This window comes from Xenia sp. Carnegie-2017, unplaced genomic scaffold (assembly GCF_021976095.1).
Source record: "Xenia sp. Carnegie-2017 unplaced genomic scaffold, XeniaSp_v1 HiC_scaffold_20, whole genome shotgun sequence".
Lineage (NCBI taxonomy): Eukaryota > Metazoa > Cnidaria > Anthozoa > Malacalcyonacea > Xeniidae > Xenia > Xenia sp. Carnegie-2017.
Window position 1 is genome coordinate 5,569,873 of NW_025813483.1, and position 18,781 is coordinate 5,588,653.

The 18,781-nt window shown below is 33.3% G+C and overlaps 1 protein-coding gene across 1 annotated transcript; it reads left to right on the plus strand.

Annotated features, from left to right (window-relative positions):
• The first annotated feature begins 636 nt into the window (after window positions 1-636).
• LOC124441552 (WD repeat-containing protein 3-like) lies at window positions 637-13,460 on the plus strand. The gene is made up of 25 exons (XM_046992028.1): window positions 637-878; window positions 970-1,046; window positions 1,599-1,661; window positions 2,892-2,961; window positions 3,072-3,121; window positions 4,491-4,559; window positions 4,632-4,710; window positions 4,858-5,031; window positions 5,479-5,580; window positions 6,224-6,321; window positions 6,400-6,430; window positions 6,761-6,837; window positions 7,217-7,256; window positions 7,496-7,608; window positions 7,745-7,816; window positions 7,914-7,955; window positions 8,160-8,253; window positions 8,584-8,685; window positions 9,006-9,091; window positions 9,424-9,492; window positions 9,582-9,654; window positions 10,135-10,191; window positions 10,911-11,011; window positions 11,526-11,691; window positions 13,371-13,460. Exons 1-25 carry the CDS (start codon window positions 702-704, stop codon window positions 13,458-13,460), a joined length of 2,172 nt encoding a protein of 723 aa, XP_046847984.1. The 5' UTR covers window positions 637-701.
• Window positions 13,461-18,781: the final 5,321 nt, after the last annotated feature.

Below are 18,781 nucleotides of genomic sequence, written 5' to 3' on the forward strand. Positions count from 1 at the left end.
TCATCGATATCCCAACCTATTTGTTGAAGGCTATGGTAGGATATTGTGCTGCTCATTTGATGCAAGCAGAAAGAAATTTGTTGAAGCCTTACCTAACAATATACTATTAGATTTAGATCCTCAGAAAGGTATGTAGAATAGATATTAAGCCTGCTTTCCACCAGCCACGTATCGTAACGTATCTTAGCAAAACGTAACATGGCGCATGCGTGCTTATGAATTTGATGGTCAATATGCACAAGCACGCATGCGCCATTTTACGTTTTGCTACAATACATTACGATACGTGGCTAGTGGAGACTGGAGAACAGGCTTAACTGAAATGAAATGATCAAAACAGGCCAAACAACATTTTTGTACTTGTCAGATATACCATATCCCAGTTGCATACACATATTAGCAATGGAAAAATATCTGGTTGTGTATGATGAAAATTTGATATTGAAGCTACAGATTTAGCGTTTTTTCAATCAGCGCCCAATATTGACCTAATGAAGCTGGTCGTGATCTGGTCTAGTAAATTCCCCCACTGTGGGACATACCATTGGAAGATACCATTGGACGACACCCCCCTTTCTCCTCCAGGTCTATATTGCCGGAAATCTTACGCCATAAATTCCCACGTGAAAATCGGGTGGAAGATAATTCGTTGTAGTTCAAGATGAATTTCCAATATTTAGAACTCTTCGTTTTCCTTTAAAATGGTCTTAACAAAATCGTATCTGCGTTACGTCGAAGCTGGAAACTTTGGCGTAGTGGGAAGTGCTAGAGCTAATTTGTGTCTTGTTCAAAGTGGCGAGAAAAGACGTGAAATTTGCCGCGCGATTGTTCCCGCACTAGAAAATGTATATATTTGGGACGCTAGACTTGGCGAAAAAGTATTTGAAGAGAATTGTTGAAACCTTTAATCAATGTTAGATTTCCACTATTTAAAAATTGTTTTTATGATATGCTTATCTAAATGTCTAGGTGAATGTCTTACAAGGTAACAAGAGCGAAGTGACATGTCTCTGCCTCAGTCCTGACTCTGAACATCTTGCTGTTGGGTGAGTAAAACAACTTATCTAATTAAATAATATAGCATTTCATTATGTCTTGTAACTGATGCCGGATATTTACTTCATTGTGGCTAATCAACACTTTCAACAGTAAAAGGTATGGTTGTAAGAAACACAAGGTCAGGCAGGGGAAGAGGCTCTGACCCCTTGCTTGTAAAAGCCAGATCCTGTACCTCCTAACATATAAAAGCCAGATCCTACCCTTTCCCCTTGTATCATGAAAGATCTTGATATCCAGGAAAAATATGTCAGTCAACCAGTACAGTATGTAATGTTAACAAAAATGAAAATCATTGGTGTACATTCCCCACGAGTCCCAAACTATTTTAATTTCTACATCTTTGTTAGACTAGATAAATTATATCCATTTGACAACAGGTAATAAAATTTGCTAATATAAAATAATTTTCTTTGCTTTTGAAAACTGAACAGCTTTTGATCTTAATGTATGTAATAAATTTGCAACTGCTTACAGGGAAAAGAATGTAAAGCTTAACCTGCATACATGCACCTCCACCTGCAGTTTTTTTTTAATTTTAGGTATGGCGATGGTGTCATCAGAATTTGGAATATAAATAATGGTACATCCTCAGTGACATTTAGGTACATTTCCTCTCATGGAATATATTTTTCAATAAATTTGTTCTATGCTCAACCATTTGTTTACCATCGGTACTTCTGATTTCCAGTTACAAAACAGTCCAAAACTCATTTCAAAAAATTCTTTGGTAAACAAACAGTTAATATAACTCAGCACGCTATTATAATATATGTGCTAGGCACATCAATCACAAATTTTCCAACTTCAAGACCCACAATGCAAGCAACAAGGTATAAGAAGTATCCTGGAGAGGGTTACAACTTGTACAGATGTTGCTGATGGTGCATTTTGCCCTATTTTGCCTTTTGTTTGCCATTGCAACTTCTGTGTTCCAATCACAAAGCAGTTCAAAATTCAATTGGGAAAATTTGCCAGTAAACAAGCTACTACTTGAAGCAGTGTGCAAATTAGTTCTAAAAAAATGATGTCCAATTTTTTTGACCAAAGTATTTCTTTAGAGGCATAATCAAATCGATATTACGTTATTTATTATATATGTGTATAGCGCTAATTGCTAAATTAATATTTTCAAACGTGAACAAATTCATATGATTTAGTGTTTTTTTTAAAGCCGCTGATTTTTGCACATCGTTTGAAAAAGTGATGTGCAATTGTTTTCATTTTAGCTAAAACAATGCGAAAATTGCACATTGCACACTGTTAATTCGCACACTGACTTGAAGACATTTTTACACGCTCTCAAACAAAAGAAACATGGAAAGTTTTCAAATTTCAGTATACAAAGTCAATAAGAGATAATTGAACCTTAAAGGCCTTGTAAATTTGCATGGAAACTTCTGAAACTATAAGAATAGTCAATACAACCAGTGTCGTCCCTAAAAATATAATATCAAGCAGTGATGTAGTCAATGTTGCACTGTTGCATTACTGTGGAGTGAAGGGTAGACTTGTGTTTTAGTGTAAAAATTATAAATTCTGGTGAATGGATGTGTATCAGCACTAATGTTTTCAAAGATGCCAAAGCAATCATCTTCATTAGGCATTTTCTATTCTTGCCATATCTTGAATGAAACATTAAAAAATTATTTCATCTTTTGTTTCATTGAATTTCTTCTAAAGTAAATGGTTTGAACCGGAGATATCGTTACATGTTTGCAAATGTAGATCGTCCAGGTTGGTATAGTCCTGAGAAGTCCTATAGAACAACAAAACAGTCCTTCTCAGGACTATACCAACCTGGACGATCTACTTCTAACATGAATTTCTTCTAGTGGTCACAAGACAGCAGTTACAGCTCTTAACTATGATTATACTGGTGTCAAATTGGTGTCTGGATCAAAGGTATTCTTTAATCGTGATTTTTATGACACTTAAATCAATTGCCATAAATTGTGAAGTATAGTTTATAAAATGTGAACAATTCATTTGTGTTGTTTTCTGCCACACTATAGGATACAGATGTGATTGTTTGGGATATAATTAATGACTCAGGAATGTTCAGGTACAATTATGATCATTTAATGTTATACGAGAAGTCTTTTGAAATAAACATGTTTCAACGTCTTATGATGCCATCTTCAGTGTAATAAAGAGTATTATGTATGTGATGAATATAAATAAGATTAATATGATACAGTGATACAATTTATACAATTATGAGTAGATTATATATAAATATTACAATGAAATATTGATTAGAATAAATGATGAGTGTATTTATATGAAGGTGTCATCATGAGATGTTGAAACATTTTTCCTTTAAAAAAACTTGTGGTATTCATTAAATGTGCATTATCAATACTGCTTTTACGCAGTTATGATTATGTTGATATTTCAAAGTAAGGTATTTCTCTTTACATGTTTTTTATGTTATTGACTTTCTAAAAGTGTTGGAGGTATAAGTTACTAACTGAGAGTGGGGAGTATGACTTACAAACTGAGAGTGGGGAGTATGACTTACTAAATAAAAGTGGGAGTATGACTTACTAAATAAAAGTGGGAGTATAACTTACAAACTGAGAGGTGAGAGTATGACTTACTAAATAAAAGTGGGAGTATAACTTACAAACTGAGAGGTGGGGAGTATGACTTACTAAATAAAAGTGGAAGTATGACTTACTAAATAAAAGTGGGAGTATGACTTACAAACTGAGAGGTGAGAGTATGACTTACTAAATAAAAGTGGGAGTATAACTTACAAACTGAGAGGTGGGAGTATGACTTACTAAATAAAAGTGGAAGTATGACTTACTAAATAAAAGTGGGAGTATGACTTACAAACTGAGAGGTGGGGAGTATGACTTACTAAATAAAAAATAAAAGTGGAAGTATGACTTACAAACTGAGAGGTGGGGAGTATGACTTACCACATAAAAGTGGGAGTATGACTTACAAACTGAAGCTGGGGAGTATGACTTACTTAATATAAGTGGGAGTATGACTTACAAACTGGGGTGGGGAGTATGACTTACAAACTGAGAGTGGGAGTATGACTTACTAAATAAAAGTGGGAGTATGACTTACAAACTGGGGGTGGGGAGTATGACTTACAAACTGAGAGTGGGGAGTATGACTTACTAAATAAAATTGGGAGTATGACTTACTAAATAAAAGTCAGGTATGGCTTTCTAAATACTTATGAACTGAGTGTATGGGTATGACGTACTGACTTACAGTGAAATGTTTGAACTAAGGTCTTGCCTCCTGCATACATACTGTATGTATGTTGTAAAGCTTAGAAGCTATGTATCATATGACAGAAATGTCAAAGTTAGCGAGTTCTTTATTATATAGTAATGTTTGTTAAGAAAGAGATAAATGATGTGTATGTATGTATGACCACAATGTTCTTAAATTTGTTATTTCTTCAGACTTAAAGGTCATAAAGGAATGGTGACTTGTTGTCGGTTTCTTCATTTTCAAAATGTTCTTATAACTAGGTAAATGTAGAAGATCTATTTTCATCTTAAATGGCTTTGCTAGTTTATGTTTAATGGTTTTGTCTTTCCTAGTTCCAAAGACACTTTCGTGAAATTTTGGGATCTTGATTCACAGCATTGTTTTCTTACCTTGGTTGGTCATAAAACAGAGGTGAATGAAACCTATGAATTTGTTGTTATGATAGGATGTAGGAGTTGTCTACTCTTCACTCTCCGTAAAAGAATAAGGATGAATACTTGGCTAGAAACAGGGATTTAGGAACAGTAATAAAGTCACTGTAATGTACATTTTTTTAAGGTTTGGGGCTTTGTCGTCGTCAAGAATGAAACAAGGTTAATTACTGGTTGTGCTGATAGTGAATTGAGAGTTTGGAAAATTCAGTACAAAGATGATAGAACAGAAAGACGCGAAGAAACGAGAAAACGAAAGACAGCAACGCAATCTAGCGAGGATGATGTAGGGGAAATAGAGGTACATAAGAGGTGTTTGTTGGTCATTTCTCTTCGCTGTCTTGCATGATGCATGAGAGATAATAATGGATGCTACTTAAATTTAGGAAACCAAAGGGAAAATAAGCGTTTTTGAGATCTTAAGTCACAATTAGTGTATGAGGTAGTATTAGGAATGTTGATGGATATTTGTGAGGTAAATTAGGACTATTGGTGAATATTTGTGAGGTATACAGTATTAGGAATGTTGGTTGGTATTTGTGCATAGGATTGTTGTCGATTTTTGTGAATATTACTATGTTAAGTTAAACTAATAAAATCTCTAATAAACTTTGTGTTTATAATTTGGCCATCTGCATTAGACCTGTCACCACTGCATCAAGCATTTAGTCTAGTGTTAAATTCATAAATAAGCATTTAGTTCTAGTTTCAACTCGGATTTTAACTTCTATATTTCGAATTTCAATAGGAATTGCTTTCGTGTACAATGATTGGCTCTGTCATGAGAAGCTCAACTGATCGCGTAGTGTCGCTGTATTGCGATCTTTCACGAACTTATATTGGTTGTCATGTACGTACGTTATGTAAGAAGTTTTTATGTGGGATTTGGATTGTAAAAAATTGTTATGGAGATGATGAACATTATGTGGCTACTGCTCAGCTTTATGTTACAACCTAGTATCAACTATAAATGGCTTTTCTGATTGGATTAATCAAACATCAATGATAAACATTAAGTTTTCGTTCTTTATAATTCTATAGCTTATTGTATTTCATTGTACTATTTAAAACCCTAGACAATAGCAACGCACAGCTTTCTAAGAAGTGGGTTTGGTAGTCAGTTATGGAAAAGAAAATATTTAATTTAAATATCAATTTTGCTTCGGTCACCGAGAGTCGTGTTGACATCGTGAGGAAATATTCATTATAAAAGCAACTGTCTGAGTAATTTTCGTGCAATTTTTACAAACCCAGCAGAAATTCTTGCAGTAGCAAATATTGCTCAGTTTTCAATGGAAAAACTCCATTCTAATGTCGACCATAGATTGTCATTATTCATTTCATGATAACCAAGTTGAGAATGTAGTATTTTACGTATGTCAAAAACATTCACGGTTATGAATGATTTTTACAAAATATAATCAATATTTATTATTTCACGAGAGGACTAAAGAAAAGATGTGGTTATGTGAAGATAATTTTTATTTATTTAGGGTGCTAATTCTACGTTAGAAATGTTTCGTCTTGCATCAGAAGACGAATTAAAAAAACGCTTGGCAAAAAGACGAAAAAAGATTTTAAAGAAGCAAAGGTTGTTGAAATTTTAAAACTGTATTCAAGCTTTTTTATTCTCATACATGTGATATTTTTTACCATTATTTATTCCTAGATCACAAGGATTGGAAGCCGACGAGCTGACGGTTAGATAATTTTTGTTACGTGAAATTTATGTGCAAAGAATTTTGACGAATCAAAATATACGTAGTTTACGCTAAGACATCACAATCTTGCCTCGTTTCTGTAACATTGTGATAATTCTCTTTATTTGTGAATACTTCTTATATATATTATGTCAAAATCCTGGAGCATATTTGATTTTGTTGCTTGAAATGAAATAGATTTTGAAAATGTAGAAACAGAAGTGCGAAGGAAAGAATCAGATATGCGTTGTTCCAACATTTTAATTGTGTATTTACGCACTATTTGTCCTTTTTTTGAAACATGTTTTAACATTACTTTTATTTTATCAGGTTTCTGAAAACGTCTTAGCCACCGTCGAAGACGAGATTATAAAATTACCCGATGTTAAAGCGACCTCAAAGATAAGGTAAAATGATGTATGGAGTACAAACATTGTAATTCGCTTCTGGAAGTCAAGCGTTTTGTGTGAGAGAGAGAATTTTTCTAGACGTGCTTTTCTCAGCGGAAGTTTTTTCTTAAATATAACACAGACAAAGTTTATCGTTATTTGAAATTAATCAATGTTGTTTTAACACTTTCATAAATGCAATATTTTTAAGCCGTTTTACAATGTCAGTTTCAAAAATTGCTTGTTCAAGATGGCGGAATAAAAAAGTTATTTTAAACCATTTTTATGATTGAATAGTCATTTCTAGTCCTCCTCGTACATATGTACGTACGTCGTTCATTCACTTGTTTTGCTTTCCCGCCATTATAAAATACAAACATTGTTTTTTTCTTATTAGGTCATTTGACTTTGCATTGAATTCAAATAATGATCTAAAGGTATCTCATTATTTTTGTCCGCGATTTTATTTTTTATATTTGAGAACTATGGATGTGTTAAATTGATGTTTCTGTATAATTCCAACTGTTGTCAAATAGTCATTTTGAACGATGAGAAATAGTCTTTCGTCATTTTTTATCATCTTATTTGATTGTACATGTAAAGAATGCGTAGTATACTGGATAGTATGGAATTAGTTGCATCCACTTGAAATAAGAAGTTTTTTAAATTTCTACAGATTTCATTATTACTACACAACAACAGCGTAGAGTTTCATGTCTTCAGTGAAGAAAAGAAAGATTCAATTAATATACTTTCCATAAAGACACCTGGTCATCGTAGTGATGTAAGGTATGTGGCTACGTAGATCTCAATTAACCTGGAATGTGATGACAATAAGTTAAAGTCTTAAATCTTACGTGCCTTTTGAAGCGTCATACTGCAAGAGCTCACTTCATCTGATTGATCTCTAGCTTTCTTACTTTAGGACTTTGTCATTCAATTCCGACGATTCCTGCATCCTCTCTGGCGCAGCTGAAAGTGTTAAATTGTGGAACAGGTACAATAAACAGATTTTTTAAAGTTGTGTATGTGTATTTGCTTGCAATTTCTTTAACTAAAACATACAATAATGCATATTTTTAATTTTTATCAAGTTGTACCAACAGGATAATCATTCCTTCTTTTAGGGGAATAAGGTGCGAGTAATTTCAAATTGGGTGGGGAGGTGAAAAAAGTCAAAGTTTACTAAAAAAAAACCATTATGCAAGGATTAAAATAGCATCCTGAAGGATGTAAAATTACCGTAACACACTTGCGTACTCTTCACTATCATTGTTTGTGGGTCGAAAGAGTGACTTTGTCTATGTCAGCCTGTGACGATATTTCTAACAAATTTATAGATCGACTCAGAAATGCATCAGAACAATGTCTTCTGGTTATTGTCTAAGTTCGCTTTTTGTACCTGGTGACAGACACGTCATTGTTGGTACTAAGGTATTCAGCATTAGTGAATGTGACTTTATAAAGTAGTGAGACAATGTAAGGTCATGTGACAGACACGTTGTTGTTGGTACTAAGGTATTCAGGATTAGTGAATGTGACTTTATAAAGTAGTGAGACAATGTAAGGTCATGTGACAGACACGTTGTTGTTGGTACTAAGGTATTCAGCATTAGTGAATGTGACTTTATAAAGTAGTGAGACAATGTAAGGTCATGTGACAGACACGTTGTTGTTGGTACTAAGGTATTCAGGATTAATGAATATGACTTTATAAAGTAGTGAGACAATGTAAGATGTTAACCCTCTAAATTTCCTTTACAGGCTGGCAAACTCCAAATATTTGACGTTTCGTCTGGTTCATTGCTTGAAACTGTGGACGCACACGATGGTGCTATTTGGTCGTTGTGTTTAGCTCCCGATAATGTAAGGGACTTTACTTCATTTTAAAAACATATTTTTGGTCCAGTCGTTGGAAAGTAACATTTTTGACAAAATTTATGGACTGCCATGCCCTTCTTAATATGCTTTCTTTCGATTATTTCTCTAACAGAAATAGCAGCGATCTTTTTGTCGGCAAACTTAAGCTATTCTGCTGCTTGTCATTTTGTAACTTCTTAAAGAGACAAGTGACGTATGCCTCACTTCTCCCCCCCCGTCCTCATATATTCCCTTCTTTCAGTGAATCGTTCAGAGGGAGCTCAAGACTACGCACATCTAGAAATGATGGTTTTATCAATTTCTAGACGCTATTTGCCTCAGGAAGTGGTGACAAGGATGTAAAATTTTGGGAATTTGATTTGATTACGGATGAGAACTATTCAACGACAAGGTATCAAATAGTTTCCATGTAAAGCAACGTTTGCACTCAACGTGATTTTTCTCACTTTTTTAACATTGTAAGACGAAAAATGTCCATTGTCTGTTGGAGAAAAAACAACTTCATGTACTAATTCTGTTGAAGCTTGTGTTCTAAAGTTTTTTCTCTTGTTTTTCTTGTGCATTTTATGATGTTTGTAAAGAAAAGTGGTTAAATGTGACCATCCGCTTTTTGTTTGTTCAAACTCAGCTTAACATTTTCTAATTTTATGATTCAGTATTGTCTAATTGGTTTATGTATTTTGTTGTACAATTGGGTGATTCATTTTGTATTTTTTTGTTTAGTCAAAGATTAAGTATTTGTCATGCGCGAACATTAAAGATGAATGATGACGTAATGTGTGTAAAGTTCAGGTTAGTTGTTGATATATTCGCCTGTGGGGGTGGGGAGGGTATACCTACTTATGATCTTTCATTTAATCGCGTGCCAAAATTTGTTGCAGTCCAAATCAAAAGTTTATTGCCGTGGCTTTGCTTGATTTTACAATGAAAATTTTCTTCACTGATACATTGAAGGTAAGTTATTAAATATTTTTGTACGTAGTTGATGATATTGGATAGCAGTTGATGATAATGGATAGCAGTTGATGATATTGGATAGCAGTTGATAATATTGGATAGCAGTTGATGGTATTGGATAGCAGTTGTCAGAATATTTTCATTTATTGCTTTAGATCACTTTAAAGTAGACTCCTTGTACGAAATTCTCCCATTTTTTTTTCTATGAATCACGATAAAAATGCACTTTGAGTTAGAACTGTTTCCTTTTCCTATAAAGAATTCACTAAAAAATCAACTCTTGTAAAAAGAAGGCGATATTTTTGACTTTAAGCTAGTTACGTAACATTGGATTAATGTATGCTTTCCATCAACGTTATAATTTGATTTACAGAAGTGTCAAAAATTTAACTGAATAAACATTTTCCTGTCCATTTATCCTAATTACTTTTGTATTCATTCTATAAATGTGGTTACTTTTCTCGCGTCGTTATTTAGTTCTTCCTATCCCTCTATGGTCATAAATTACCAGTTGTTACCATGGATATATCAACGGTACGTTTTATTCATATGACATGTGTTTCAAAGTGTCAACGTTTGACTGTCGTATTTGATAGCAGTGGATTGTGTTTGTGAGAAGAATCCTTAGCCTACGTCATACATTTTGTTATACGTCACATCCGTTTTAGCTGTCGCAGCTAAAATTATGCTGTTTTTTTCAAGCTCACAGAACGGCTTCCAACTCCTTTTTGATATCATGTTTTATAATATGTTTTTATTTTGGTTGAAAGAACTTTACCACATAAAATACAAGAAAAATACGTATACACAAAGATACATTACCAAGCTGTAAATAAGTCATTTCGCAATAGCTTTTCGAATTAGATATTTTCGAAATAAAATTACAAAGTGAATCAATTTTAAATAATGCATTAATAATTTATGCGCCAGTTCAAAAGAATGTAAATTTTGCTGGGTAAGCTTTTCTTCAATGTTGCTTTAAACCCAAACGAGGAAGTTTAGGTTTGTGACGTAAACTAAGGAATTATAAAATGAACGATGATTATGACAATGTAATGAAATTATTAATGTCAACTACGTATGACCATGTAATTTTTACCAATCCTCTGTTGTGAAAGTGTAGAGCGTGTAGCGGTCCATCTCTTGACCACTTTGTATTAGTGAACGCTTTTCAATGGCGTCGTTATTTATTTTTGAAACTTTTCTCTGTCTTTGGATTCGTATTTTTGTTATCCTTGATTCATTTTTTACAGGATAACGTTCTCCTTGTTTCTGGTGGCGTTGACAAGAACATTAAGATTTGGGGTTTGGATTTTGGTCATTGTCGCAAATCAATATTCGCCCATGATGACAGGTACGCACAATGTAATTTTAAATGATAGATACGCAATTTTATGATGGTAATATATGATAGCCTGAAACAGTCGATTATATCCTTACAATACACTCTTATCCTATTGGCATCGTCATTATACCCTATTTAACCCTCTTACCCTGATTACATAATTGTTTTTTCATCACCATACCTTGTACGTCTATAACATACTAGTAAACCACGTCCTCAATTGTTTTATAAGTAGATTTCCTGCATATTTTTTACCCGCATGTTATCAACATTACACCCTACAATACCTACATGTACTTTCATTGTATACTTTATATTCTCATGGTATCCATATTAAACTTCCTAATACCTACATGTACTTTCATTGTATACTTTACATTCTCATGTTATCTATATTACACTTCCTAATACCTACATGTACTTTCATTATGTACCTTATATTCTCATGATATCAACATTACACCTAGTAATACCTACATGTATATTCGCTATTTATATTGTAACAGCTTTAATCTTCTTTTAGTGTCATGGCCGTGCAGTTCGTGCCAAAAACTCATTATTTCTTCAGTGCAAGTAAAGATAAAACGATAAAATATTGGGACGCTGACAGATTTCTTCATGTTACGACCTTAGAAGGTCATCATTCAGAAATATGGAGTCTTGCAATCAGCCATGACGGCGAGTTTGTTGTAAGTGTCAAGTATGTAAGGTTTTAGATAATGGCGAGTTTGTTGTAAGTGTCAAGTATGGAAGGTTTTAGATAATGTGGAGTTTGTTGTAAGTGTCAAGTATGGAATGTTTTAGATAATGTCGAGTTTGTTGTAAGTGTCAAGTATGTAAGGTTTTAGATAATGTCAAGTTTGTTGTAAGTGTCAAGTATGGAATGTTTTAGATAATGGCGAGTTTGTTGTAAGTGTCAAGTATGTAGGTTTTAGATAATGTCGAGTTTGTTGTAAGTGTCAAGTATGTAAGTTTTAGATAATGGCGAGTTTGTTGTAAGTGTCAAGTATGGAATGTTTTAGATAATGTCGAGTTTGTTGTAAGTGTCAAGTATGTAAGGTTTTAGATAATGTCGAGTTTGTTGTAAGTGTCAAGTATGGAAGGTTTTAGATAATGTCGAGTTTGTTGTAAGTGTCAAGTATGGAAGGTTTTAGATTATGTCAAGTTTGTTGTAAGTGTCAAGTATGGAATGTTTTAGATAATGTCGAGTTTGTTGTAAGTGTCAAGTATGGAAGGTTGTAGATAATGTCGAAGTTTGTTGTAAGTGTCAAGTATGGAAGGTTTTAGATAATGTGGGAGTTTGTTGTAAGTGTCAAGTATGGAAGGTTTTGGATAATGTCGAGTTTGTTGTAAGTGTCAAGTATGGAAGGTTTTGGATAATGTCGAGTTTGTTGTAAGTGTCAAGTATGGAAGATTTTGGATAAACTCGAGTTTGTTGTAAGTGTCAAGTATGGAAGGTTTTGGATAATGTCGAGTTTGTTGTAAATGTCAAGTATGGAAGGTTTTGGATAATGTCGAGTTTGTTGTAAGTGTCAAGTATGGAAGGTTTTAGATAATGTCGAGTTTGTTGTAGTGCCAAGTATGGAGGGTTTTGGATAATGTCGAGTTTGTTGTAATTGTCAAGTATGGAAGGTTTTAGATAATGTCGAGTTTGTTGTAAATGTCAAGTATGGAAAGTTTTAGATAATGTCGAGTTTGTTGTAAGTGTCAAGTATGGAAGGTTTTAGATAATGTCGAGTTTGTTGTAAGTGTCAAGTATGAAGGTTTTAGATAATGGCGACTTTGTTGTAAGTGTCAGTATGGAAGGTTTTAGATAATGTTTAACATAAGTTTACTTGATATGAATTAAAGTGTCAAGTGTGGAAGGTTTTGGATAATGTTAAACATAAGTTTACTTGATATGAATTAAAGTGTCAAGTATGGAAGGTTTTAGATAATGTTAAACATAAGTTTACTTGATATGAATTAAAGTCATAAGTAAGGTTTTAGATAATGTTAAACATAAGTTTACTTGATATGAATTAAAGTGTCAAGTATGGAAGGTTTTAGATAATGTTAAACATAAGTTTACTTGATATGAATTAAAGTGTCAAGTATGGAAGGTTTTAGATAATGTTAAACATAAGTTTGCTTGATATGAATGAAAGTGTTAAGTATGGAAGGTTTTAGATAATGTTAAACATAAGTTTGCTTGATATGAATGAAAGTGTCAAATATGGAAGTTTTAGATAATGTTAAACATGAGTTTGCTTGATATGAATGAAAGAATCAACGAAAATCGTTGTTATCAATAGGAGTACAATTTACTCAAAGATCAACCCTTATTCTTATCACTCCAGTTCAACATGCATTGTATTTCATCTTATAGATCAGTGGGTCACATGATAAATCGTTTAGACTCTGGGAACGAACGGACGAACCGTTGTTTGTCGAGGAGGAGAAATGGTACTATACATAGATCTGTTGCTGGAGCTGCAAAATATGCATATAGTACCTGTACTTTCAATGTTTATTGTAATTTTTCTAATTAGGAGAGGAAGCAGCTTACGAAGAAGGCACCGTAACAGGAGTTGAAACAATTATAAGATTCTTTTACTATGTAACATGAGATACGTATGTTCCAACTTGAGCCCAACTAGTCTGTATTTGTTATATACTTTCACTATGGAAATATCTTGTGGAAGTTGCATTTATTGCACTAAATAAATTCATTTATTTAAACCATGATGTTGTTTCGATTCCAGGTGAACAAGACACAGAAGCTGTTAAAGCTGGCAAGAAAACTATCGAAACGTCAAAGGAGTTAGTTTGTTGTTGTATTAGCATTGCAAGTTAATTTTAATGGTTTTGTACCCAGTCCCCCCTGTAGTACCTAAAAGATACCTCAAAATTATACAGATATATCGAAAACTGTAGTACACCAAAGACATGTGAAGACTGTGCATATATGAGGCCAAGTGTTTAAGCTTACATTGAGACGTGGTACTTTGAGGATATTATAGTAGAATATAGATACTTGGAAGATAATACAGTATGATAGGGATATTTGGAGGATATTACAGTATAATATATAATATACGTCTGGAGGTTACTATGTTGATGTTTGTTCTCTTATCTTTTCATTAGGCTGAAAGAATCATGGAGGCCATTGAATTGTATAAGGAAGAAAGACAGAAAGAACTTGAACATAAAGCGAGTCAAGTGACAAAGACAAAACGGTAGGTTTGTTATTTCTTGCTCTCACATCTACAAAATGTTTATGTTATACGTATAGACAATCTTAAATCTTAAATGAAAGGTTTGTTATTTCTTGCTCTGCACATCAACAAAATGTTTATGTTGTACTTATAGACAATCTTAAATCTTAAATAAAAGGTTTGTTTTTCTTGCTCTGCTCATCTACAAAATGTGTATGTTATACGTATAGACAACCTTAAATCTTAAATGAAAGGTTTGTTATTTCTTGCTCTGCATATCTACAAAATGTTTATGTTATACGTCTAGACAATCTTAAATGAAAGGTTTGTTATTTTTGTCTATCATCTACAAAATGTTTATGTTATACGTATAGACAACCTTAAATCTTAAATGAAAGGTTTGTTATTTCTTGCTCTGTACATCTACAAAATGTTTATGTTATACGTCTAGACAATCTTAAATCTTAAATGAAAGGTTTGTTATTTCTTTGCTCTGCTCATCTACAAAATGTTTATGTTGTACGTGTAGACAATCTTAAATCTTAAATGAAAGGTTTGTTATTTCTTGCTCTGCTCATCTACAAAATGTTTATGTTGTACGTATAGACAATCTTAAATCTTAAATGAAAGGTTTGTTATTTCTTGCTCTGCTCATCTACAAAATGTTTATGTTGTACGTATAGACAATCTTAAATCTTAAATGAAAGGTTTGTTATTTCTTGCTCTGCTCATCTACAAAATGTTTATGTTATACGTATAAAGCAATCTGTCTTAAATGAAAGGTTTGTTATTTCTTGCTCTGCACATCTACAAAATGTTTATGTTATACGTATAGACAATCTTAAATCTTAAATGAAAAGTTTATTCTTGCTCTGCACATCTACAAAATGTTTCTGTTATACGTATAGACAATCTTAAATCTTAAATAAAAAGGTTTGTTATTTCTTCTCTGCAAATCTACAAAATGTTTATGTTATACGTATAGACAATCTTAAATCTTAAATGAACAATTTTAAATAACCATGACCGGCAACATCACAAAACTTTCTAGACTAAACACCTTAATTGGGACAACGCCCTACACTGTTATAAAACCCTACCTGTGAAACCACCACCAATATTTTTCCTACTCTCTAATGGACCACGCCCTACATCGTTATTTAATCCTACCCATGAAACCACCAATATGTTTTCTTACTCTTTAATTGAGACCCAGTACACACACTGTTATTAAACCCTACCTGTGAAACCACCACCAATATTTTCTAACTCTCTAATTTGGACCACGCCCTACATCGTTATTTAATCCTACCCATGAAACCACAATAATATTTTCTTACTCTTTAATTGGGGCAATGCACTACACTGTTATTAAACCCTACCTGTGAAACCACCACAATATTTTCTAACTCTCTAATTTGGACCACGCCCTACATCGTTATTTAATCCTACCAATGAAACCACCAATAATATTTTCTTACTCTTTAATTGGGGCAATGCCCTACACTGTTATTAAACCCTACCTGAGGCTCCTGCCAATATTTTCTTACTCTCTAATGGGACCACGCCCTGCATCGTTCTTTAACCCTACCCTTAGAAACCTCAATGCATATTTTCATTACTCTAATAGGGGCAACGCCCTTCACTGTTATTCAACCCTACCTGTGAAACCACCATAATATTTTCTTATTCTCTAATTGGGACACATACCATCGTTATTTAACCCTACCCATGAAACCACCTGTAATATTTTCGTACTCTCTAATTGGGACAACGCCCTACATAGTTATTAAACTCTACTAATGAAACCAACATTATTTTCATGCTGTCTAATTGGGACCAAGCTCTGCATGACCTACCCATTAAACTACCACCAATTTCCACACTCTCTATTGGAACCACGCCCTTCACCCTTCACTATTGTCACATTTATACAGAAAATCCCAGTTTCGTTTTACACAAGTTTTATTGTTCTCACATACATTTTTTCTTTTGAACAGCTTCCAAAGCGCGTCATTCATCCGATTCTTGCTGCCTTTGGTAATGTCAGTGTAAGTTTACTATATCTTCAATGTTTCCATTTAAGAACAACATGAAGGCCACGTGGTAGAAGGTGAAAGCCACGTGCATGTTGAACATGATTAATGTAGATATTAATGTAATGGTAAGATTCAAGATTTACATACGTACGGACTTAGATAAAAGGAAAAATGGATGAGATGGCACATATTTATAGCAACTCTAGAAAAAATGAGAGTTAAACGTAAAATACACAGGGTTTGTTATAATGAAATAAAATATCTTGAGCACGAAGATGGAGGCCATAAATATTGTTGTTCTACGATTGAATGCCTGTCTATGTCAACCTCCTTTTCCCGGACCATATACTTACGACGTTTGTAAAATATTTTTTCTTTTCACAGCCTGTACAGTATGTACTTCTAGTGGTGAAAAATAAAGTCAAGGTAAGGTTGAAGTATTATAAAGGCAGCAAATTATCCCGTGAAGAATCGTTGTTTGTACTAAAAGTTAATTTTGAACATTTAAAAGTAAAGAGTATGGAAAATGTCATTACTGAAGGAATTAAATATTAAGTGTTATTAGAATACAGTAGAGAGGTATCTTATGAAGCAAGTGTTTTCTACAAAACATTTCAATTATTTAATTTCAGCGAACTTGAAGAATCATTACTTGTGTTACCTTTTGACTATGTTATTGATGTACTTCAAACTTCTTCTTGAGTGGATTAGGGTAAAAAGTGAAATGTATTTTGACTTCTGTGTCCTTAGTCACATGGTACAGGTTTCGTTTTCGAATTTTGCTCATCCCAGATGTACGTGATTGTTTAGAATGGTTGGGAAACAGAGTTAAGTTTCGATGTCTGTTCTTTCTGCTTCGGTAGATTAAGACCTAATAGTGTATTTTGGTTTCGATCGATATTTTTCAATCCATCAGTATTTCTTAATATATGATACAATTGGTGAGATACCTAGGTACAGTGCTGGATACTTTTTGATTTTTTTTTTTTCATATTTTTGTTACGATAGAATACATCACTTAACAAGATCATATCCACTCCTGAACTACTGCCAGTAATAGACTCTATCAGATCATATTGTCATAGCCGAATTCGCGAAATGAAGGTAGGAAGTTGCAAGTTCAATAAACTGCAAGTATCGCCAAATTTCTCTCGTAATTTTACAATGCGCTAAACGACCGTTAATTTATTCGTGTTAAATTTTGTCGACACTTTAACGACTGTAAACTAAACATGAAAAAGTCGTCAATTCTGATTGGTTAAAAGAGCAATTAAGGCTTTTCTTTCACAACACAGTGCCAATCTTAATACTGAGTTTGGCTTTATCTTAAAAAGGTTCATAGAATATTCTGGGGACAAGTAGCAAGGCTTCACGTGCCGTCCCTGATTTCGACTGATTGCTACAACACCCGCAACACTTCCAAACTTCCAGCCCGAGTTTGGATCGCCCTGGCGCGAAAAGATATAATGATGATGATAGAATATTCTTTTGTGTATTAACAACAGAAAAAAATATGTATTTAGAAACAAAAATATTTAAAAATTAAGAAGATTTCTTTTTCTCTAGTTCTTTAAAATTTGCTAAATTAATCGTCTTGAGTTTTTTGGAGTTTGTATTTCAAACTACGGATGACTTTTTTAAATTATGAACTGAACAAAATGACTTTTCAAAATCATTTGAACTAAACAAAAGACTTTTTTAAATTATATAAGACTGAACAAATGACTTTCAAATCATTTGAACTAAACAAATAAACTTTACAAATTATTTCAACTGAATAAATTTTCTTGAATTTTTACATCGACGCCGATAAAACTATTGCACACATGTAATGATTGCTTTATTTCAGGATACTGTTGGATTCAATTTGGCGGGACTACAGTTTATTCAAGACAGCTTGAGAATCGTGACGTCACATTCTTTGGCGAAACGCGAGAGACTGGGACAAATACAGAAAAAAGAAAGAAGACGATTGTGAGGAAATTTCGGTGAAGGTTGTTTGTTTTGATACTTTGACAACTAATGATTGTCTTCGAAATTACTTATAATGCGCGGTTGATTTCTGCCTATAGCCATCCTCGAAGATCCCTAACTCAAACTCTACCCGGACACGTAAAATCCTTATTGCCCTTTAAATTACAATTTTCGTGATCAGCAGACGTTTAAATTTTGCATGATTCAGCAGTTATTGATACTGGATTAGACTTAAAAGCTATAGAAAGATTTCGTTTTGGTTTTATGACTAAATATTGGGCTAGCCTGACATGGACAATCAAATGAGTCTTTACTTCTATGACATTAAAATACACTTTTGCGCCTCTAATTCTAGTTCCCAGCTACATAAATAATCTTACTGCAAACTGATTTCAGAAAGTTAAATATAAATGAAAGTGAGATCACAAATTCAACATCACAACTATCGGTGAATACCTCCATCAAATGAAAATATAAATTAAAATAAGTTATTACATTACGTAAATTGCATATTTCCCAGTTATGAAAAGAAGAGAGTGTCACAAAAATTAAGGAGTAATTCCAACTAT